Here is a 25,387-nt window from a genome sequence, read left to right as displayed (position 1 = left end):
ACATCATTCTCTCATTTACTAATAGATAAAATAGACCAAAAAACTAGTAAGTCTATAGAATATTTTAATAATATTAATTAGCTTGATTTAGTAGGCATATGTAGAATTCTGCTCCCAAATAGTGAATACATCCTCTAAAGCAAAGTTTGAACATGTACAAAAATTGAGCGTGTTCTGGACTACGAAGTAAGTCTCAACCAATATCAAAGAATTGTTATCACACAAACCATTTTCCCTGATCCCAGTACAGTTTAATGAACCACACGTAAATAAAAATTCCCAGGTTTGGAGACTTATAAACTTACTTCCTAAATAATTAATGGATCAAAGAAAAAAATCATAGTGAAATCAGGAGATAGATAGACTAAAAATTAATGAACTAAACATCTTACTCAAAAAGTCTGAAAAAGATAAAAAAGGGTAAACCTGATGAAAGTAGATGTATGGAAATGATAAATATCTTTTTTTAAAAAAGCAGAAATTAATGAAATAGAAAATGAAATACAATAAAGATTTTTTTAAAGCCTGCTCTTCTCTGATAAGATACATTAAGGAAAAAAGAGGACACAATCTCAGCAATTAGAGTAAGATCACCTTTTGCCAATATACTTGAAAACTTTGATGAAATAGTTTACACAAAAAATACACCTGTGCAAAACTGATCAAGGAAGAAATAGAAAACCTGAAATAGACTTATTACCAGGACTGATATTTAACCATTATGTACTGGTTCAGCTGAAAAGGTTGTTAAAAGATTGAACTTCTTCCATACTAATTGATAAATAGTCACTGTCATGAATCATCCCCACGTGTCATATCCTGGCACCTTCTGGGTACCGTGGCACCTCTTCTAGAGATACTTTCCTCAAGATCTCTCCCTATGATCTAGTAGCTGAAGCCCCCCTTACATAGCAGAGTAATCGCAGGATCCAGTACCAGCACTGCCACCTGCATCAGCTCTGGCTAGTTTTCATGTAGGGCTGTCACTTCTGCCTTAGCTATTAGAGAAATGAAAAAAATCAATTAAAACCTATCTACTGGGACTTCCCTGGTGGTCCACACTCCCATGCAGGGGGCCTGTGTTCGATCCCTGGTTGGGGAACTAGATCCCACATATGTGTGGCAACTAAGAAGTCCGCATGCTGCAACTAAGACCCAGCACAGCCTAAATAAATAAATAATAATAATAAAAGATTTTTTTGAAAAAAGAAAGAAAAGAATCCGCATGCTGCAATGAAGATCCTGCACACAGCAACGACGACCCGGCGCCACCAAATAAGTAAATAAATAAATATTTTTTTTAAAAAATACCTCTCTGTCAATTTTACAGGTGACTTCTACCAAATATTACAAGAAACAGAACATTCCAATCTTATTAAACTGTTCAGATTCCAGAAAAATGGAATTCTTACCTCAGGTATGACCTTGATACACAAACTCAAAATGAAAGGTCAGTCTGTACTATGGATGTAGATGCGAATATTCTAAAAAAGGGAAATTGGATCCTGTAAGATATTAATCAAAATATCATGACCGGGCTTCGCTGGTGGCACAGTGGTTGAGAGTCTGCCTGCCGATGCAGGGGACACGGGTTCGAGCCCTGGTCTGGGAGGATCCCACATGCCGCGGAGCAAATGGGCCTGTGAGCCACAACTACTGAGCCTGCGCGTCTGGAGCCTGTGCTCCACAACGAGAGGCCGCGATAGTGAGAGGCCCGCGCACCACGATGAAGAGTGGCCCCCGCTCGATGTAACTGGAGAAAGCCCTCACACAGAAACGAAGACCCAACACAGCCAAAAATAAATAAATAAATTAATTAATTTAAAAAAATATATCATGACCAAGTTGGGTTTATTCTAGAAATGAAAAGATTTATCAATAGAAATTCTGTTAGTATAATTTATCACACCAGGTTAAATAGAAAAATCCATATGATTGTTTCAACTGAAGAATAAAATTCAACATTTGTTCATAATTAAAAACAAAAGAAGGGACATCATTACCAACCTTATAAAAAAAATAAAAGGATTACAAAGGAATACAATGAAAAACTCTATGGCAACAAATCAGACAACTTACATAAACAAATACCTACAGAATCACAAATTACTTAAACTGACTCAAAAGCAAACAGAAAGTCTATAGACCTACTGACCTACATAGCAAGTAAAGAAAATTGAATTGGTTTAAAATTGAATTTTAGGGCTTCCCTGGTGGCGCAGTGGTTGAGAGTCCGCCTGCCGATGCAGGGGACACGGGTTCGTGCCCCGGTCCGGGAGGATCCCACATGCCGCGGAGCGGCTGGGCCCGTGAGCCATGGCCGGTGAGCCTGCGCGTCCGGAGCCTGTGCTCCGCAATGGGAGAAGCCACAACAGTGAGAGGCCCGCGTACCGCAAAAAAAAAAAAAAAAAAAAAAAAAAATTGAATTTTAAAATCTTCCCACAATGAAAAGCTCAGGTCCAAAACGCTTCACTGGTGAATTTTACCAAACATTTACAGAATAAATAATATTAATCCTTCACAAACTCTTACAGTAAATAGAGGAGGGGAGAGCACTTCCCAACTCATTTTATGAGGCTAGTATTACTCTGATACCAAACCAGACAAACATCATTAAGAATAGAAAACTACAGACCAATATCCCTCTCCCAAAAATTTGATAAAAGTCCTCAACAAAATATTAGCAAATCAAACCTAGCAACATATATAAAGGATTATATGTCACAACCAAGTGGAGTTTATTCCAGGAATATAGATAGGGTTGGTTTAACATCTAAAAATCAGTGTAATACATCACATTAATAAAGGTCAAAGCCCATATATATGATCATCTCAATAAAGTCAGAAAAAGCACCTGACAAAATCCAACACCCATTTGTGATAAAACTAGGAATAACAGGGAACTTCCTCAACCTGATAAAGAACAGCTATGGAAAACCTACAGCTAAAATCATACTTAATGTTGAAAGACTAAATACATTCCCCCTAAGACTGGGAACAAGGCAAGGATGTCTGCTCTCACCACTTTTATACAACACTGTATTGGAAGTACAACTGCACTGGAAGTACAGACAAGAAAAATAACAGGCATGTAGATTGGAAAGAAGTAAAACTATCTTCATATGTAGAAGATATGATTTTATATATCAAAAATCTTGGGGCTTCCCTGGTGGCGCAGTGGTTGAGAGTCCGCCTGCCGATGCAGGGGACACGGGTTCGTGTCCCGGTCCGGGAAGATCTCACATGCCGCGGAGCGGCTAGGCCCGTGAGCCGTGGCTGCTGAGCCTACGCATCCGGAGCCTGTGCTCCGCAACGGGAGAGGCCACAACAGTGAGAGGCCCGCGTACCGCAAAAAAAAAAAAAAAAAAAAAACCTTGAATTCACAAAACTACTAGAACTAATAAGTTCAGCAAGGTCATAAGATATACTAGATTAATATATAAAAATCAATTGTATTTCTATTCATAAGCAATGAACAGTCCAAAAATGAAGAAAAAATTCCACTAATAGCATTAAAAAACAATAAAATACCTAGGAATGAATTTAACAAAAGAAGTACAAGATTTGTACGCTGAAAACTAAAACGTTGCTGTAAGAAATGTAAGAAGATATAAATGAATGGAGAGAGCATTCCATGCTTATGGATTGGAAGACTCAATATCATTAAGATGGCAATTCTCTCCAAATTAATCTATGGATTCAAGGCAATCCCTATCAGAATTCCAGCTGCCTTTTTTTTCGGGCAAATTGGAAGACTCACACTTCCTGATTTCAGAAATTTCTACAAAGCCATAGTAATCAAGAGAGTGTGGTACTGACATAGGATAGACGTCTAATATAAATTAACGGAACAGAATTGAGTCCAGAAATCAACCCTTATATTTATGATCAGCTGATTTTCAATAAAGGTACTAAAGTACTTCAGTAGTTCAGGAAAGGATAGTCTGTTCAACAAATGAAAGTGAAAAGAAAAACTACAGGATGGGATATGATATTTGTAAATCACATCTGCTAAAGGATTTGTGTCCAGAATAGATAAAGAATTCTTCTAACTCACTTATATGTATTTAGATAACCCAATTTAAAAATGGGCGAGATACTGACATAGACATTTCACCAAGGGTGATACACAAATGATTAATAAGCACCTGAAAAGATGTTTGACATCATTAGTCTTAAGGGAAATGCAAATTAAAACCAAAATGAGATACCACTTCACATCTAATAAGATGGCTTTAACAAAAAAGACAGCAACAAATATTGGCAAGAATATGGAGAAACGAACTTTCCTATATTGCTGGTAGGAATATAAAATGGTACAGCCATTTTAGAAAACAGTTTGACAGCTTCTTAAAATGTTAAACACAGAGTTGCCATATGACTCAGCAATTCCACTTCTAGATATCTACCCAAGAGAAATGAATATATATGTCCACACAAAGAATGCTTATAAAAGTGTTATTCATAATAGCAAAAAAATAGAACCAATCTAAATACTTATCAACTGGTAAAAGGATGAACAAGATGTGGTATATCGATACAATAGAATACTATGTGGTACTGAGAAGGAACAAAGTACTATTACGTGCTACAACACGGCTGAACCTCAAAAAAGTTAAGTGAAAAAGCCAAACCAAAAGACAACTTATTGTATGATTCTATTTATATGAAATGTCAGCAATAAGCAGGAAGTAGATTAGTGGTTATCTGTGGCTGGGAGTAGGAAAGGGAATGACTGCTAATGGGCAAGAGTGATTTTTTTAGAGTGATGAAAATGTTCTAAAATTGGATTGTATTGATGACTAGATAGAAGGAAACTGATCAAAAGTAGGCACTAAAAACCTATAGCACATTTTTTTTTTTAAGCTTTTTTTTTTTTTTTTTTTTGTGGTATGCGGGCCTCTCACTGTTGTGGCCTCTCCCGTTGCGGAGCACAGGCTCCGGACGCGCAGGCTCAGCGGCCATGGCCCACGGGCGCAGCCGCTCCGTGTTATGTGGGATCCTCCCGGACCGGGGCACGAACCCAACGTCCCCTGCGTCGGCAGGCGGACTCTCAACCACTGCGCCACCAGGGAAGCCCTATAGCACATTTTTAAATGGTGAAACTTTAGACGTTTTCTCTATAAAATCAGGAAGGAGAACATGCTTGCTATTACTACTGCTGTTCACTATTGTTTTGGGTTGGAGGGAGGCAGGGTCCTAGTTGGTGCAGTAAAATAAATAAGGATTGGAATATATTAGGATTGGAAAGGAAAAAATGAAACAATATCATTCTCAGATGATACGATTATCTGTATCAGGGGCTGGCAAACTTTCTATAAAGGATTGTGTAATAAATATTTTAGGCTTTGTGTGTTATATTGTCTCTGAGCAGCCACAGACAATGCATAAATGGGTATGGCTATGTTCCAACAAACTTTTTATATAAAAACAGGCAGTGATCCAGATTTTGCCCATAGGCCACAGTTTTTAGACCCCTAGGGTCTATATAGAAAACCCTAGAAATTCTACTGACAGATTATCAGAATTAATTAGCGTTAACTAAGGTTGTTAGATATAAGATCAAAATGTAAAAATCAGTAGTGTTCCTATACATCACTACAAACAATTAAAATTTTTTTTAAGTACATAGTTTTTAGTAATTAAAAAATTTAGTTGGGGACTCCCCTGGTGGTCCAGTGGTTAAGACTCCATGACTCCACTGCAGGGGGCACAGGTTCGATCCCTGGTGGGGGAACTAAGATCATGAATGCCGTGTGGCACAGCCAAATAAAATAAATAAATTAAATAAATAAATAGATAGATAAATAAATAAGTGTTCTTTAAAAAAATTTAGTTGGTACACAGGAATAAATTGCAACAGAAGATCTGTATAACTATTATGGAGAAAACTAAAATTTCATTTAAGTTATTGTAAGACCTAAATAGAATCTATGGATGAAAAGATTCCTCTAAAATTAAATATAAGCACATTTTAAAATGAAGGGTATAAACTCATAAGATGGGGAAATAGGAAAGGAAGGAATGACAATAAAGTTTTAAAATCTGGAAGGCAGGAAGATGAGTGGCAACCGACTCAGCAACTCACTTAAACTTACTTACTAGTAAGTACAAGAAAGCTGAATCCTAAACTGGTAGTGGGAAAAAGTTAATAACTTAAGAATATTTATACAAAATCCTCAAAAATCACAGTAATTGGCAACTCTCGGTACTCTGTAACAGAAAGGGTAGCTAAAATAAGGATTCAAATGAAAGATATTTAAGAACTTGTATCTCCTCCCTTAATCCATACTGCTGGGCTATTTACCTCCTCGCATTTCAGCAGGAATTTTGAATTTTATTCTCTAAAGAGGTAAAATAGAGAATATCTGTATTAAAGGATGCCAGACACAGTTGAAGGCTTGGGTACCTTACCAAAATCAGGGGGATTAAGTGACCATATGCACACTGAATATTGAATTTAGAGATCCTCACAAGTTCTTTCCGTTAATGAACTAAAGGTACTGACATTAGGAGTTCCTCAAAAAATGGCTTCACCCTATTTAGTGAAGCTCAAGCCTACCCTTGCACTCAGAGTTCCCAGTCAGCTTTTTAGTTCCCCACTCTTAATTATGAGCAGACAGCCAAACATAATCAGACATTTGACAAAAGTTTCTATGAAAAGACTCACACAAATGGGGAGATATCTTGGAAAAAGTAGAGACTACATAGGGAGAAGAAAACTTCAAATTTTAAAAACCTGTAAATATCCTCAGAGAGATAAGAAAAGTTATTGCATGCTTGAAGCACTGTATGCTGACAGAAGGATGCTACAGAAAACAGGAACAGAGGGGACTTTTAAAGTACTGGTATTGTTCTACCTCTTAACATGGGTGATGAATCACAGCTGTTCATTTTTCTTTAAACTCTACATATGTCTTATTTATGTACTTTTCTGTAGGGATGACAAAGTTCACAGTTTTAAAAATAGTTAATAAAATGGGGACTAAAAAACATAGGCAAGGAATAAAAATCTATTCAAAAGGTCATACAGATTTGAAATAGAGCCAAATAGAACTTAAAGAAGTAAGGAAATAGAACTATTGAAGTCTATAAAAACAAGTAGCAGACACAGCTTAAAAAACAGGTTAAGAAAGATATTGAAAAACCAAGATGGCAACATATGCAAATGAGGAGATAGAAAACATGAAAGAGCAGTTATTAGACAAGGAGAGTCAAATGGGAATGTTTCAGATATCTATCTAGAGCTCCAAAAAAATAGAGAAAATAGGTGAGAGGCAATATTGGAATAATGATGGAAAATTTTCCAGAATATATAAACAATATGAATCTTAAGATTTAGAAAGTCAAATGAATCCCAATGAAGATATATGAAAAGAAATCCAAATTTACACGTCATAGTGAAACTGCAATACTCCAAAACAACGAGAAGATCAACCAAAGGAAAAAAAATTATCCAAAGTAACAATTCGACTGATAGTAGACTTAAAAATAGCAACAATAGAAGGCAGAACTCACTGGAATATTATCCTCAGTATTCAGAAAGAAATAACTATCAACCTAAAGTTATAGGCTCAGCTAAACCTTTAATCAAAGAGTGAAATAAAGATTTTCAGAACTATAAAAAGTGAGAGTTTATCTCAACAAAATTTTATTTAATATACTTCAGAAAGAACTAATAATCTTTAAAAAAAAGTTAGAGATGGAAGAAGGAATGGTGAGCAAAAATTTTTCGTATGTATAAGTCTGAGTGTACATCAAGTGTAAATTCTAGTTTGAAGGGCAAAAATATGACTATCACTGAATGCTTATATTTATGATAACTCTAGGTTTTGTTGGTTTGATTTCTTTTGTAGGTGTACAGAAGATGGGTGTCCACATAAGAAATTCTTTCACACACGTTTTCTCATGAGAATGAGATTAACACCAGATTGTTCCAAAATGTTGATCTCAACGTCCTCTGGATATCTCTTGATTTTGCATGATCTTGACTTAACCAAGTCTTTAGAAGTAGGCAGCTATCCCATTCTGAGAGCAAGAAGAACAACATCAAGTTCAGGTAAGCTTTCCTTTTTTGATTAAAGAAAGTTTTTTCTAAGTAATCTCAGACATGGGGATGGTATATGTTTCTATTCTGAGAATGACAGCAGAAAGAAGGGAAGAAAGTTAAAAGATATTCTTTGGAAAGCTCAGTAAGGAAGTATAATGATCTACATGTATCTCTGACATAGTTTTAATTTGTGCCTCTGTCTCACAAATGATATAGGAAGAATAACTTCTAACTCTAAAAAAAATTTTTTTAGCCCTCTGCTAGCCAGAAAGTCTTCATCAGTATTTGTAGATCACCACTATCTCAAAAATTAGTGATGGCCCAAATTACTGTCAATCTTTTTTAAGTTTTTCTGGAACCCAGCAGAGCTGTTAAGTTATAGTCAATATAGAGTTTTAATTTTAAGTCTGTATTGCATCCTAGACTTTCAGATGTCCAGACACAGGTAGTTGGTGCCATCTTATCTCATGACCTATAAACATCCTCTTGCTAAAGCCCTGTTCCTTTTCCTGTTGCCAATTCCATTGGACTTAAGCAAAATGGGGGCTCAGGAAAACTCTGTACTACATTACATGATAGAGACTATATTATATCTACCTTTAGGAAGAAGAGGGCTGATATAGGAACATACTCATTAGTTATAATATTGTGTTTATGAACAAGAACTCAGAAGAAAAATACTTAAGCATTTGGAAAATATAACGTTCATAAATTGTTGTTTAAAATCAACTTCAAATGGTTGGAATCTTTCTCTATGCACAGGGCCACTTCTGAAGACTCCTTTGGGAATGTGCAGGGCTCATTGTATTGCAGTTGCCTAATTTCACTGCTAAAAGTAGAAATTTAAGTTTTACCAACTTATTTGCAAGCAAGGGATTTCATTAATATGCAAGTACGGTCCTTTTCATTTCAAATTTTTAGGTTAAACATTAATAATCAACTTTAGCTTAGTGAGCTTAGTGAGAAGTAGTGATTTAGAAGGTCTAAATTGGCATGTTTTGCTTAAAAACCAGGAAGGTTTTGTGTCTTCTAAAGGTAATTCTGATACTTAATACCATCCAAAGAAATTAGATTAATAAGAAGTCCCCACAGAAATGTGCGGCCACAAGAAAAGTGTGAAATAGAGACTGCTATTTGGAGTGATACGTCAGACTCACCTACCTGATATTCATTTTATTTTCCCAGATTTCAATGTTAAGTTTGTATTGCATTTCAAAGATGGTATTCACATAATTTCAGTAATGATGATAGAAGTTGTTGGTATGCTTTAAGAAGGATCTGTTCATGTTCTCGGTAATGGACCTGTTTGGATGCCATTCTAACATAAAACAACAGGCTGAACAGCTCAGTTTTCATTCTTGCTGAATTTTCTTGTTCCATTTCACTACAGAAATGATGGGAAACCTAAGATGTTCCTATGTTTATTTGGTTTTTCATTTTTATTTCACTTAAGGAAGTCATTGATGTAAAAAGGGTTTTAGAAAGGGACTAGGCCTTAGATTGGACATTCCAAAGAGCTGTCTTGCCCACCTCAGTCTTTTTTATAGGCCACTTTTAGGTGGATATGTACTTGCCGTGTTTCAGATGAACTTTAACAATATGGTTCAAGTAGATGATTAAAAAGTTAAGAGACACTACCAGAGTTTTGCTAGCTTTACTGTCGGAACGTTTTGTATTTTCAAGATCTTACCACTTTGTCGAGTTCATCCGGTCCTAGAGTTTCTGGTTCACCTTCTCATCATAGTGATTCTAATTCATCTTCTGAGAAACACATGTCACGAGCCTCACAAAGAGAAGGTAGGTCAAAAGTTGGATTTCATAATCTTGAATACAGATTCTAAAATAGCTTTTTTTGGTTTGATTTTAATCCTTAAAAATAAAAGCCAATAGAGATGAGGCTATTCCTTGCTCCTCAGTAATTTTCAAAAAGCTAACCAGGGAATTCCCTGGCAGTCTAGTGGTTAGGACTCAGCACTGCCACTGCAGGGGGCATGGGTTCAATCCCTGGTTGGGGAACTAAGATCCCACATGCCACACAGTGTGGCCAAAAAAACAAACAAACAAAACCCCAAAAAGCTAACCAGTCTCTAGGGTTGAGTATCTTAGGCTTACATTTTTGTTGGAATTTGAACTTTAGTTTTATTTTCTGGATTTAGTTTGGTCTAGTTTGGAGAAGGAATAGTTGGGAAATATAGACTCCAATCAAGGTTGTTACAGAAATTAAATGAGACTATGCATGTGATAGTGCTATGCAAATATAAAGGGATGAGTTTATCAGGTGCTTGTGAAAGTTGCCTGGTTCCAGCCCAGCAGGCTTTTTGCTTTGCCATTTCCTTATCTCAGCAATGTCTGGCAGCCTCAGAGGGGTTGTGGGATAAAGAGCTATAATCTGGCCCCACTCTACTTTTGCCAGTTTTTCCCCAGCCAATCTGGGAGAACTAGCTGCTCAGTCTGTTCTATCCACCCCTTAATTGAAATGCTTTCTACCTATGCAAATTTCACTCATCATCCCTCTCCGTACTAATTCACATCTAAGCTCTTACAGCACTTTTTGTTCTCCTCTTGATGGACTGATGGCCAGATATATATATTTTTGTAATTTTGGGTCACCTTTTGGAAATAAGCATATCTCCTACCTAGATATTTAGAGGCAGGACTATACTTAGACTTATAATTAGTGTTTTCCCTGGGTGGCCTCATCTGGTAAGTGCTCAATAAATGCATTCTTGATTACTTTGCCTGACTACTTCCAAGAATGGTTTGAGAGACCTTCCTAACCTAAACCTATAGACTATCCACCATCCTGTCCTCTGGATGTTGAAGACTATGATGTCTCATTTTAAGGTTAAATATTCCTCCTCTTAGAGATTTATGCCCACATATGTAACATTTCTCCTGTGGATTCTTAGGGATGTAGCACAAATAAAAGTGAAGTAACTTTGGTTCAAGTAAAATTAAGGAGGCCCTTGACCCTCCAGTCTTCCCTACCCCATCTCCACCCTGGCCCTGTATGGTTTCCCCCTTTTGCCAGCTCTTGAGCAACCTCCAAGGAGCAGAGCTCAAAAACCACTGCTTACTTATTCAGAATGGGTTTCTTTTCTGCTTTTGTTATAGATTTTCAAAATTCTTGAAATAGGGTTTGTTTTTTTTCTAAAATTGTTGTTAAGGTTCAATCACATGTGAAATAATTCTTTAGGTATAATTTGGTTGTGAGAATGTAATTTAGATCGTCACAGGTTTCTGTCAATGCTGCAGTAATCTTAAGGGAAGCTTTTAAAAGAAGATAGCACATCTAAGTGCGAAATAATTCACGAAGGGTCTGACAGAGGCAGCTCATTATCTTTAAAGCAACTCCTATAGGCAGAGAAGTGTTGAAATATTTCTCTTGATAATAAATTTCTAAGCTGCTTCCTTACAATGTGTATGAAAGTGGTTCTCCACATACTTGAGGGATATGACATACTCCCATTTGTAACAATGGCTCACTACAGCAGTCAATTTCATTGGGGGCCAGGTAGAAAGAAATGATGGGCCATAGCAGAGTACCAGGAATATGTACAGTTGGCAGTATCTCCCACCCCTTGTTTTGACATGTCTTGTGTGAGTTGTCCTCTCTTACCTCCAAAATTATACATTGATTTGTTGTTTATAGCACTGTCCTTGGGGGCCATAAGTCCTGCTCCTTGCACACATCTTTCATCTATATAAAGGCAGTCCTCACGTCTTCCAGGTATTTCCTTCTCTGGACTAGAGAGCATCAGGTCCTCTGAGATGAGAATTGTTGTCTTTTACTTTTCCAGATTCCTTTCATGTCACATAACTTGAGATGTAGATCCAAATCAAAAGGATTCCTAGTCAGCTTTAACGCCTTAGCGTTAGGTTATTGTTGATTCCTGCTGCAGGAACTTAGATTCTTTAGTTCTGTCATACCCCTTCCCCCATACCCACCCCAAAGACACATACCCCATACGTTGAAGGGCACCATGGTTTTTTATATGTGGTAGCATAAGGGGCAGATGAAAGAATAAAGGCATGAGGGTGGCTGCCAGAAATCAAAGCTTTGATGAGCTACCTTAGTCCTTTGATAATACAAATTCCACATCCTAATTTTCTTATATCTCAGGAATTTCACCACGAAACAGTCTTGAAGTCTTAACCCCTGAAGTTCCTGGTGAGAGAGACCGTGGAAATTGCATCACATCGTTACAGCTGCACCCAAAAGGATGGGCCACTCTTCTTCGGTGCTCAAGCAACACTGATGATCAGGAGGTATGGGCAGCAGCACTCCACCTTCAGTGGGGCTGACTGAACAAACTGCCGTTGCCATGTGTGCTCACGGTGTCTTTATCCCTTCAAAATCCTTCCTCCTCTCTGGCCTGTGTGTGGCAAGCAGGAAGTACTTTAAAGGAGTCATCAGCTCAGATTGAGCCCAGCTTAATTCTTGCCTCCTTCATCTCAATGTGAAAAACCCCTTATATAGTAAACATAGGACTGAGCTAAGCTGGCTAAATGGGAGGTTTTGCTATAAGCCAATGGAGTATTATGATTTTCTCTTTTTAAAAACCAGGGAAAGCTTTGGGAAAGGAAGGGACTGAACTGATAACTAGGGGAAAAGATCCTATATGAGCTTATGATTCTCCTTACTCTGGAAAGCAGGAGTCTTTCCAGAGCTAGCTAGCTAGTCACTAGCTCTAGAAGCCACAGCTAACAGGAGAGAAGAGTCTTTGAAGTGTGTAGGAGGAGAGGTACTCTAGGGCTTAGATGTCTTAGCCCTAAAATATCAAGATTCTTGTTACTCTCTTGAGTAACAGGAATTCTTGAAAAGGGAATTATTACTTCAGAAGTCACAGTGGCCTCAGGGAATAAAAGGCTTTAAAGTGTCATAGTACAGAATAACCTTGATATGAATGTAGATAAGACAGTATGGGACCTGCAAGTTTTGTTAGTTGGGAGAGGGGTAGCATTCATCTGAATGATTTCTTGGAACAATTCTGTAGCTTTGGCATTCTGTGGAGCTTTTTTTTTTTTTTTTTTTAAAAAGATTATCTGTAGCACTGTTTGGGACTCTGTAACTTTTTGTTTTTTAATTAGTTGAAGTATAGTTGCTGTACAATATTATATAAGTTACAGGTGACAGTATAGTTATTCACAATTTTTAAAGGTTATACTCCATTTATGAGGCTCTATGATTTGTCTCTCTTCTCTCCCTCTAGTGGACTTGTGTCTATGAATTCCAAGAAGGAGCCCCCGTGCGACCAGTCTCACCTCGCTGTTCTCTACGACTGACTCATTACATTGAAGAAGCCAACGTAGGCAGGGGTTATATCAAAGAACTTTGCTTCAGCCCTGATGGGCGAATGATTTCTTCCCCACATGGCTATGGGATTCGCTTGTTGGGATTTGACAAACAGTGCAGTGAACTTATTGACTGTTTGCCCAAAGAAGCCAGTCCCCTGCGGGTGATCCGTTCTCTGTACTCTCATAATGATGTGGTACTGACGACAAAGTTCTCTCCAACACATTGTCAGATCGCCTCCGGGTGCCTTAGTGGACGGGTTTCTTTGTATCAGCCAAAGTTTTAGGCACAACTTACATCAAATAAGGAACTCTTCTGGTGTTTGAATTATATATTACTTCAATTTAGGTGAAGTATTTTCTTTTTAGAAGATCTTAAAAGTTTGGGTCAAGATCCTAGTTCTTACGGGTCCATGAACACACCTGTGACCTGAGTACTTGGTCGTCCAGCATCACAGGGGCATCGCCAAGTTAGACTCCAGGCAGCACCATCTTTTGCAGCATTCCTAGGCTCCTGCTGATCTGTGCCACTGAACTCCAGTTCTGCTGGTTGTTTTGCATGGTAGCTCTTGTCAAGTTTCTTTCTTTTAATTCTCTTTTCTGTTTTTCGATTTTGGTATGAATTTTGTGGACATTTGGCAGGAGTTTTGGTTGGATTAGGAGAAACTCGTGATGCTAGTGTTGAATAAAACCTAGAAGTTTGATGTTGGCATACTGGTTGAAAAGAAATTTCATCTTATCAGTATACTTGGCCTTTTAAAGTTGCTGTTGTTTCTCTATAATGAGCACAGATAATGGCATTATTCTTACAAATGTTATAGTTTTGCAGCAAAATGTCTTTTAAGTTTCCTGTTAAAATTATACATATTTTTCACTGTGAGAGGGATTTTGTTGTGAAATTCTAGAAAAAAAATTACCACCTCTCTTTGTAGTTTATTTGTATGAACTTTTAAATCTGTAGCATGTGTCCTTACTTGGTATTTTGTTCCTGTCAACAGCATTAGAAAGGAAAAGAGAAGTAATGGGCTTTGGTCATTTCTATTGTATAGAAGAGGATTTATTTATTAGATTATACTTTCTATCTGGCCACAGAGTGATGAGAACAATGTGGCTTAGATTTTCTGTTTCCTCTGCCAGATTATTTAAATCACAGAGGATGACAGGTGGAGGGAAAATCGAGAGTAAAAACGTTGTGTTTTTCTCATTTTCCTTGAGCTTAACTCTCTTACCATTTATGAAGGGAGAACTGTGATTGTCTTCAAGCTGTTGTCATAACTGTGGTGGTCCGTGACTTGGGTGTCATGACTAAGACCTTTTGTTGTGTTTTGTTATGGAACACAGCAAGTACAAAGCATCACGCAGGGGCCAGGCATAAGGCTGACTACTCTGCTGAAGTAAGCAGCTTTTTTCTAGTCTCCTCCACTTGGAATGGGACTGTCCTGAGAAGAGATTTGCCAGAGGCTGGAGTAATTTGAGCCACATGCTAGTTTTTTCCCTCTTAGAACACATTCTCTTAGGCCAGTGGTTCTCAAACATTAGGGTGCATTATAATCACTGGGGAGCTTGTGAAAAATAGAGAAACCTGGCCCTCACCTTAGGAGGTTCTGATTCAGCCAGGGAGAGGACAGGAATCTGTATTTTTAACACGAACCCCAAGTAATCTGTATTCAGGTGGTTCCTGGATCACAGCTTCAAATATTACTACCTTAAACATCAGTAAATATTTCTGTACCCATCAGGTGCTTAACACAACTCCCAGAAGGTGTTTTGATTATTAAAAAAATAAGCAAATAAAAGCAATTTTAGAGGTAGAAAGTAACTTAAAATGGACTCAATCTCGTTATTAGATGAATGAGAGAAGTTAAGTGACTTGCCTAAAGTCATCCTGCAAAATTAGTGGCAGAGCCAGGACTTGAATTCAAGTCTCTTAATTCCTTGCTCAGGGCCATTTCTACTGTATTATGCTGGCTGTTAAAACAATGACTTATGAACACTTTTTTTGTCTTTAAGTTGTATTATTGTGAATACCTTTAAACTGGCCAGTAGATTCAAAAAGGAAGGCATGGGAGTATCAATGCTGAGAATTCCAGCCATAAGAAGAAAAGTGTTTTAAATCTTATAGAAATGTTTAAGCAACCCAAATACATGAATAAAAATGACACTTTTTGTAGAACCTGCCAGACAGCCATTCACGCACGTACAGAGGTTACATCTCACTTGGATAATGTTGGCTGTAGGACAAATTTTAAAAATTAGATCTTTCTTATCATGGATGTTAAAAAAAAATTGGAAATGTTTTAGTCATCAAAAAAAGTACCCACAGTGAAAACACAGGTTTGCCATAAACTTTCTTAAAAACACATATTTAAGAGAAAATAAAGAGACAAAAACACCTAATGTTGACATTAAAAATAAGCTACTGGGCTTCCCTGGTGGTGCAGTGGTTGAGAGTCCGCCTGCCGATGCAGGGGACACGGGTTCGTGCCCCGGTCTGGGAAGATCCCACATGCCGCGGAGCGGCTAGGCCGGTGAGCCATGGCCTCTGGGCCTGCGCGTCCAGAGCCTGTGCTCCGCAACGGGAGAGGCCACAGCAGTGAGAGGCCCGCGTACCGCAGGGGAAAAAAAAAAAAAAAACCTACTAAGTACAAAGGTTGTATTGATAATCAAAAGAAGTTTCCATATATTGCATCTCCTTGGGAGAGTGGTCCATGTCAGATGCTGGGCCCAAATGTTGCCCAACTCTAATAAATTTCAGTCCGTGATTCAAGAATATCTATCATGTGTCAAATAATGTAGATACTCTACTAGTAACTCTCACAAAAACTGCAAGGTAGGTGGCATGAGCACCAATGTACTTTGGGGGAAATGGAAGGTCAGAAAGGTTGATTTGACATAAGTCACAGAGCTGGCATGGGGTGGCAGCACTGAGATTCAAACTCAATGTTTTAGTTCCAAGCCTGTGCTTACTACTCTACCATTTTGCCCTTTAGTTTGTAAAGGATGGTAAACTGGCCTGTTAATTTACTTATTTAACACCCTCTGGAAGTTGTTTATTTCAGAGCTGGCTCATCTTCTGCACCATACAAAAGAACATTTACAAGATAGACAATTTCCATTAGAATTAACGCCATAAACTGCAGGGCACACATACAGTCCGTTCCTAACTAAAAACCCTCATGTAGGGTAAGTAGCTATAAAGTAAAGAAAAATGGAGGATTAATAGCCTTATACAAAAACAGAGCCTCACAGATGAGAATTAAAAATTAATAGCAAACTCAACAAAACCTTTGTCCTCTCTGAGGTATTGTCATGATCAGGAAGTCATCAGGGGATATTAATCAAGGAATTAAAGGGCATCAGGAATGCCATACTATTGGAGGAGATCACACTTAAAATTTCAAGATCCCATTTCACCTAGTGTATAAAATCTAATCTGGTGTTTTTAACTCTAAAATTTTATTTAGTCGTTTTTAATCATGATAATTGGTAAATGTATTATAATTGATAATATAATTGTTGGCAAGTATAGTATAAATTATACATGTTTTAAAAAGCTTTCTGCAGAACAGTATATTTATGGCGAAGCTATGTTGAATGAGTTTAAAAACATCAAATATACCGTAGTTCCTTATTTTCAATTGTGAAAATGAAGTGGCTGATGCAGAGGAGACCTCTATTTTTATCTTTTGAAAATGTCTGTGGTCTTTTTTCTCAGAAGCTCAAAGAGCATGTATATTTTGTTTCTCCTTGTTACATCCCCGGGAAGAGGTTATACCAAAAATTTTAGGAAAACAAGCATGAAGAAGGTAAATCACATATTCCTCACTCCTATGTCTAGAACCAAGATCACATCATATCATTGTTAAGGCTGTTTTCTAGAAAGTGCAATATAGGAAAAACACTCTGAGACTCTTTTAGGAGCCTAGTGTTTCCCATATTAGAATATATGGTGTTGGCATCCATAAGAATCTGTTAAGCTTGTGTTTAACAGGAGAAATGGTCTGATAACTTACTGATGACAGTCATCCCCATTTAATGACCAGCAGTCACTGAGAGCTATGAAAATTCAGTAACACAGTGTTGGTCATGAAGGAAAGCATATATATTAATGTTGGGATAATTAATGCATTTGTCTTAAGTGCCAAAATTCAAAACTTGTAATTATTTTTGATGCAAGTCTTTCAGATATGTCAGTATACCTACCCGCCTTCTTCTTAAACAGCATGCTCAGTACAATTCACTTTTTCATGATGAAAGTAAAAGTTATATTCATGTGTTATTACAAGTATCTAATGAGCTCTGATGTATGTAAAATAATCCATAAATTGTAAAGGGCTATAACAAATTGATATTAATTATTATAAAGTGATTCCCTCAGCCTCGAGGTATATATAATCATTTGCCTCAGATTCCTGGTGTGGTTTTTGTTTTTTCTTTAATTTAAAAAATTTTGTATCTGCTAAGCAGTTTGTTTTGCTTATATAGTGGTCTCCTGCCACACTATCAATATACCTGCCTCTAACAGGCTCCCCACTTCCTTCTAATGTGCTGTGTTCATCTGTTATGAGCTGGGACATGAGATAACCAAGCCTGCTTAGTTTCTAATGGGCTGGATGAGCTCTGGGTGCACAGTCTGTGAGACAGCTCTTTTGGTTGCTCACCACCTTCCTGACAGGTTCACAGTAACCTTCTGGATAATAGTTCCCAGTTAAAGCCCAAGCTAGTGATTTTTTTCAGTTGCCACTAAGTAAAATACTACAAGCTAAGGATGCTGCTAGATTAAGGAGAAGCAATGTACCAAAGTACAGGGAAGCAAAAACAAAGGCTCTGTAGTTGCACAGGGGTCTTTCATGCTTTTAAGGAAAAAGAAGAGTGCAGAGGGAAAAAAAAAAAAACCCGTGAAAATCCAGATAGACTTGAGTATTTTTGATGCCATTGAACTGTCAGTAATTATTAAAATATATGGTTAAAAAATAAAATACATGGTTAAATTATCACACATTGTACAAAGACACAGTTAAGTCTCAGTGCAAAATGAGAGTGTACTGAAATTTATACCCTGAACACAATTCATAAGAATTTCTTCCATTCAAACGATAATGGAAACTATTATCAAAAGGGAAGTCTCAAATTTACCTGTATGCCGCTTTTTTAGTTGTAAATGAATTAGTGATAGAAAAATGGGTTTTATTAAATGCTCCAGGGAATACATCTCACATGCACACACCTCCTCTATACATGTGTATATAAATGTCACTATAAATGAAAATGCTAGAGATAATAAAATAATTTTAAAAATTTAAATCTGGTCCAAAGTACTTAAAATAGAATTTTTAGCTTTCCCGAGTTTCTTCCTCATTTAGATTTCAGGGTTTTTACATTAGAAGTTGAATATTTGAATTTTCTTTTAAATTTCATTGCATCTTCCATTTCCAAACTGTGCTTTCTGATAAATTTTAGATGCACATTTTCAGGACATTTGGAGTATTCCAGATAATATGCCAGACACCAGAAAGTTTACTCACTAGATTCTGAGGTGCTGTTTCTCACTAGATTCTCATGCCAGACAATAAGCTCCTTGAGGGCAGGGACTCTTATTTATTCTTCTATTCCCAGTGCCCAGCAGGATCAATAAATTTTTGTTGAATGAATCAAATGAATCTTCACCATATGTGGCCTCAAATTTCCATGAAGCCAGAATTGTGATGTGCAACTATTCAGTACTACAGGAATCCATCATTTATTATAATGAACAGACTATTCATTGGAGTAAGAATTTGTTCTGACCATAGGTCAGAAAAACTGAGCATTTCTCATTGATTTGGAAAACTGCCAAGACTCAGTTTTTCATTCAACAAACATGTGACTCCCTACTAGATGCCTAGTCTAGAGCTCAAGGGACAAAGATAACTAAGGTTTTAGTATTCCTATAACTGCAGTTGATACAGACTTAGATGCAGGGCTGGCTTCATGCGTATGTGACCTATGTAGTCATTTAAGGGTCTCCATTGAGAAAAGCCCCATGCTTGGTTTAATGCTCTGCTGAAGCCATCTTGAAATTCTTAATTGCATTATAGTACCTTTTACCTACCTTCTAGTAAAGATATTCACATTCATTCAAAACTAGCTATAAAGTGAATGATTTAGTAAAATAACTTCTAAAATCTAAAACTGAAACAACTACCTCCCTCCCACAAAGTTGTTGAACAGATCAAATGTTCTTTATTTCAGAATTAGAAAAGCTTTCTAAAAATGTGACGTTTTTACCTTTTCAATTGAGTTGTTTTTCAAATGCATGGTAGAATTGTAGGTGAATTTATCTACATACATATCTACATAAAATTTTAAGGTTTTAATAAACCTTTTATTAATATATGCACTGAATATTTTAGTTTAAGTCTACCTCATAACGTGCTTTTAAAAAATAAATGCTACTTTGAAACATTTGCCACACTTTTTGTGTGTGGTTAACCTATTTAAAAGGTTGATGGCAAACTTGCATTGCAGTGGTTAGGAATCTGCCAATGCAGGGGACATGGGTTCAAGCCCCGGTCTGGGACGATCCCACATGCCGCGGAGCAACTAAGCCTGTGCGCCACAACTACTGAGCCTGCGCTCTAGAGCCCTCAAGCCACAACTACTGAGCCCACGCGCCACAACTACTGAAGCCCGCACGCCTAGAGCCCATGATCCGCAACAAGAGAAGCCACTGCAACGAGAAGCCTGCGCACCGCAACGAAGAGTAGCCCTCGCTCGCCACAACTAGAGAAAGCCGCACACAGCAACAAAGAAGAACCAAAGCAGCCAAAATTAAATAAGTTTAAAAAAGATTAGGAGACCACCTGGAGCTAGACTAAGGGAGTGCAAGTCCTGTTCACACCCTAATCTGGTCAGAGACCCCACCTCTGGAAAAAACAACAACAACAAAAAACTTGCATTTAGCATTAGTTTGAAAATTTTTGTTTACATTTTGTTCACTTTTAGACCAGAATCAAGCATAAGGCTGTAACAGAGGCAGTGGCTTGGTGGTTCTTGTTAGTGATATTCTAAACTTTTTTGATCATGTTAACTCTTAACAGAAAAAATTAGAGAATACAATCCAAATTTTGATCATTTATAAATTACATATATTGTTATACTGATCTATTATGTACATTATAAAACATGTATAGGGAAAAAGGAAATTTTAAAAGGATAAGATGCTTAAAAAATCAAAGTTCTACATTACCTCTTGCACTTCCAGGGTTCACCTTGTCCTTCCACTGGCATATGCACACTTCATTTTTTGAAGCCTACCGTTCTAAAACATAGAAATGGCATTTTGCACTGAAAACACATTTACTAAGATCTGAACCATTCACATCTGTTCACTAATGTTCTGGCCATTTACAAGTTTATTTGATATGAATCGTGTGTAGAGTTTTATAAATTATTCAGTGAAAATTATTCATACCAGTAGGAAGCATAGTTGATAAATTTTTGTTAAGCTGTATACAGTGATTGGATCTCATATAGATAAATTTAGAACATGCTACTTTTCACACTGTTCCCTAGAATGACATTTTCTTGTGTTATTTAACTATGATTGATGGTTCATTTTGCCATACTATTTTAAATTTACTAGAAAAATGACAATCCTACTTGGGATGCTTTTTTGGGAAGTCACTGAAAAGAAAAATAGAGTGAATCCCTTTCAGTTTTTTGAGAAATTAATCGTTCTTTAGCTAACTTAACTAACCATAGCACTAATGATCACTATTTCAGTTATTCCTGAAATATGACTGACATATTTTGGACTATTTAAAAATAGATTTTTTTATTTAAAAGGAAGTGATTTTAATGATTTATATTTACATCAGTTTCCTATTACTGATGTAACAAATTACCACAAACTTAATGGTTAAAACAACACAGATACATGTCCACTGAGATTTCCTTCTAGGCCCTTCCCTTCTGGCAGAGAACACATGAAAAGTGGTGCAGGCATTAGCATCACCAGGAGGGCTTGTTAAAACAGATTGCTAGGTTGACATCCAGAGCTGCTTATTTCACAGGTCTGGGGTTGGAGGCCCCATTCTGCATTTCTAACCAGTTCCCAGTTGATGCTGTAGGTCTGGGGACCACAGTTTGAGAACTAGGGATTTAGAAAATGCAGTTAGGGTTTAGATTCTTCATGGATGACAGTTCCATGGATCTCTGTGAAGATAAAGAAAGCCTGTTTGGAGAACATATTAACTTTGGAGCTTGAGAGATGGACAACCATGCATCCCATCAGTTACACCATCCTCCTTCAGCGAGAGCTAAGGCTTCCCTATTTTTAAATGGTATTTAAATTACTGAGCAGTTAATTACACTAAGATCATCTTATCTTCTCAGGAACAGACCTGGTGCCGTGTGCCTTATCTTCTAACTCCACGAGAGGAGCCGCTACAGAACACACTGTGAGCTCCAAACAGCTTCCAACTGCTACAGACAAATTCAAAACAGGAACAACAGAAGCTCTAAGCAGAGCACAGACAACTCACAACAGCTTTTAAACCCTTTTTTGGGGGAAACAGCTGTCTCCTTTGAAAGCTATTTAAATTATGGGTACACGAGGCTGCTGTGCTTACATTAACTTGCAAAAGCCCATCACTATAAAAGATTAGTTCTTGTCTGGGTAAAATGAAGGATCCAAATTTCATTGTAAAAGGATTACTTTATAAAAGTTAAATACAAAGTATCAGATCTGTTCTGAATACATTGTATTTATTCTTAGGCAGTTATTACTGAAGAGGTTTTGTGTGTGTACGTAATAAATGTATGTATAAAAGAAGGACTTCCTGGCCTTTGTTGAAAGTTGCAGAGTATTGGCGGGAAAATCATGATCCCTACCCTGGTCACTTCGGGGGTGAGTAGACCACTCACTTTTGGGGCCCACTTAAGAAAAACTTCAGTTCATCAGCCACCATGTTACTCACCAGCCCTGTCACAATCTGGTGTGTATCCTGGGCTTGAGGAGAGAGAGGAGGTGGCCACCACGTCATTAGGACTAGTGGGAAGGATAAGTTAGTAATATGCCATAGGCCTGTATTCCCCTCTAGCAGGTATTTCTGTAGTATCCTATGACTTCATGGCAGTCTAGAATAATTAGCATACTAAAAGAACTGAACTGAGTCTCTCAATATATTGTGACATCAAATATTGTGATAAACACCCTAATGATTTTTCTTAACATTTTATTATGAGATGTTCAAACATACAGCAAAGATGAAAGAATTTTACAAGATTCTACTGTCAACACTTTACTAAGCTTGTTTTATCAGTTATCCAATATTCTACCCATCCATCAATCCATCTTAATTTTTGATGTATTTTGATGAATTGCAGATATCTGTACCCATCCTTTTAAAACTCCTCAGCAATACATATCATTAACTAAAGTTCAATATTTTTCTGGTGTAAAATTTCCATACAGTGAAGTGCACAAATATTAACAGTATGTTTGCTAAATAAGTTTAGGCCAATGTATACACCTGTGTAACCCAAACCCCTATCAAGATACAGATCACTACCGTTACCCCAGATGCAGAAAGTTCCTTCACGCCCCTTCCCAGAGTTAACCACTGTTTTTTTTCCCCAACAGATTTGCCTCTTTTAGAACTTTACATAAATGGAATCAGACATTATGTATTCTCCGTGATGATTTTTAAAAGACAAATTCCTAAAAAATTCAGTGTCTCTGAAACAGGGAGAATAATAGTGATAAAGATAACACCTGGGATCAGAGTATGATTCATTCATTGAATAGGTATTATGAGAAACTCTAGTCCGTGGATACAAAGATCAGAAAGACAGCCCCTGCCCTCAAGGCATTCACACTGTCTTGAGGGATACAGCACAAACATCTTGGCCAGAGGGCTGAGGTTGAGACAGTCATCACCGTGCCACAGGAGACCTAATCCAGCCTGGGAGCCAGTAGGGAATCAAGGGAAATTTAAGGTTTTACCTAGGAACTTGCCACAGGCAGCCAGCTCTGTATAGTCCACAAGTCTAGAATCTTGTAACTTGAAATGATCTGTCCTTAAGAGGGCAGATTTACAGTACTGAGCAGATGTAAGGCAAATCTGCTAAACAAAATAAACTATAAAAGGTACAAATTGAAATTAGGGATGTTTTCTTCTCTAGTTTGAGTTGATATACATTCAAATGTATTTAGCATTGCTTCCAAACATAAAAACACCATGCTTTTCTGTTCCTGGACCACAAGTGGCAGCAGTTTTGAAGGGCTCCAAACAGCAACAGCAAAGCTTTAAATCTCCTTGGACTTTGCCTTAGCTTTCTCAAGGCTTATCGCACCCATTATATCTCCAAGTTTAGGCCCTCACCTCCTAACTGCTTTTCACTTGTTACCTTCATATTTTACAAACAAATTACAAATGAAAAGTACCTGGATCCCTTACATACCCACTTTTCCCTATTACCTGTCTTGAAAACTCTATGGCTCTTTTTCAGTGGGGAGTGAGAAGTGGGGAGCCCAAGAAAACCTCGAAATTTGTTTAATCACTCTTTTTCAGCAAAGTATGAGAGGGGCAAGGAAAGTTTGGAGGCTTCCTTTTTACCAACGGGAAAGGAGAAAGCTATATACCATGTGCCTCGTATTACTATAGGTATGATGACCCTTGAAAGAAATTAGTTTCTTTTCCCTATTATCATCTGAAACAAAAAGGTATATAGCATCTCAATGTAACTAAATGCATTCCCCCTTTTTGGTGTACTCTGTAAGGAGCAAGCCACTGCTGACTAATGACTGGTTCCTGAACTGAATGATGATGGTGAAAGGTAAAGCAACTACTGAGGTGGTCTGCTCTAAACAAAACAAGCCACTGCCTTCATGGCACTTATACAGTAACAAAGTAGCAATGACACTAATTATTTTAAGGAATACTTTCTTCTTGTCCTTCTTGGTCAGCTTCACTCAGCTGAGATCCACAATTCACAAACAGTGCAAGAATAAGAAAAATGGAGCCTGTATATTGGAGTCCTGACTAGTACAGAGACTTGTCTCAGATTGGCTGGATGTTTCTGAGTAAAGGATAGGTGAATGTATAACTGAATCACTTTGCTGTACACCTGAAACTAACACAACATTGTAAATCAACTCTACTCCCATATAAAATAAAAATTAAAAAAAAAGATAGCGAAGTGTTACACATGAAGAAGGAGAGCAAAGAAGAGCCTCATCATTTAGCTCATGTATGTTATGGGCTGAATGCTTGTGTCCCCCACGACCCCAAGCTTGCAGGTTGCAGCCCTGACCCGCAGTGTGATGGTATCTGGAGGTGATTAGGTTTAGATGAGGTCAAGAGGTTCTCTCTCTGCCATGTGAAGACACAGCCAAGAAGAGGTCTCTCACAAGTAACCAAATCTGCCAGCACCTTGATCTTGGACTTCCCAGTGTCTGGAACCGAGAAATGTCTTGTTGTTTAAGCCTAAATATTTAGTCTATGGTATTTCATTATGGCAGCACAAGCAGTGTTAAAATTTGTTTCAGGGGCTTCCCTGGTGGCGCAGTGGTTGGGAGTCCGCCTGCCGATGCAGGGGACATGGGTTCGTGCCCCGGTCCAAGAAGATCCCACATGCCGCGGAGCGGCTGGGCCCGTGAGCCATGGCCGCTGAGCCTGCGCGTCCGGAGCCTGTGCTCCGCAACGGGAGAGGCCGCGGTACCGCAAAAAAAAAAAAATAGAATATTTGTTTCTGAAACAACTTCCATGACCCATCAAGGAACTAAAGTCAGACAGGATTTTTTTTTTTTTTTTTTGCGGTACGCGGGCCACTCACCACTGTGGCCTCTCCCGTTGCGGAGCACAGGCTCCGGACGCGCAGGCTCAGCGGCCATGGCTCACGGGCCCAGCCGCTCCGCGGCATGTGAGATCTTCCCGGACTGGGCACGAACCCATGTCCCCTGCATCGGCAGGCGGACTCCCAACCGCTGCGCCACCAGGGAAGCCCCCTTCACTCTTTTGATTCTTAAAGAAACATTTGTCAGACATCTACAAGGTG

The 25,387-nt window shown here is 37.9% G+C and overlaps 1 protein-coding gene and 1 long non-coding RNA gene across 5 annotated transcripts in view; one reads left to right on the top strand and one right to left on the bottom strand.

Moving 5' to 3' along the window:
- Positions 1 to 22,127, top strand: part of DCAF10 (DDB1 and CUL4 associated factor 10) — a 59,623-nt gene extending 37,496 nt beyond the window's left edge. For 2 of the 4 annotated variants that reach the window (XM_060154801.1, XM_060154799.1), the window contains 4 exons: positions 7,857 to 8,059; positions 9,734 to 9,847; positions 12,174 to 12,319; positions 13,264 to 18,649. In XM_060154801.1, the coding sequence (XP_060010784.1) occupies positions 7,857 to 8,059; positions 9,734 to 9,847; positions 12,174 to 12,319; positions 13,264 to 13,632 (832 nt within the window). In that variant the 3' untranslated portion in view covers positions 13,633 to 18,649. Of the gene's footprint in view, positions 1 to 7,856; positions 8,060 to 9,733; positions 9,848 to 12,173; positions 12,320 to 13,263; positions 18,650 to 21,721 lie in introns of those variants that run through there. The other 2 variants (XM_060154802.1, XM_060154800.1) reach the window with 2 other exon arrangements.
- On the bottom strand, positions 7,868 to 21,114 carry LOC132523513 (uncharacterized). Its single transcript, XR_009541542.1, has 3 exons — positions 20,574 to 21,114; positions 9,741 to 9,833; positions 7,868 to 8,028 (listed from the first exon to the last, which is right to left on the bottom strand). It is a non-coding gene; the product is annotated as an uncharacterized LOC132523513 (long non-coding RNA).
- Positions 22,128 to 25,387: the final 3,260 nt, after the last annotated feature.

The sequence above is a fragment of the Lagenorhynchus albirostris genome, chromosome 7 (assembly GCF_949774975.1).
Source record: "Lagenorhynchus albirostris chromosome 7, mLagAlb1.1, whole genome shotgun sequence".
NCBI lineage: Eukaryota > Metazoa > Chordata > Mammalia > Artiodactyla > Delphinidae > Lagenorhynchus > Lagenorhynchus albirostris.
This window is presented reverse-complemented; position numbering and strand designations above follow the sequence as displayed.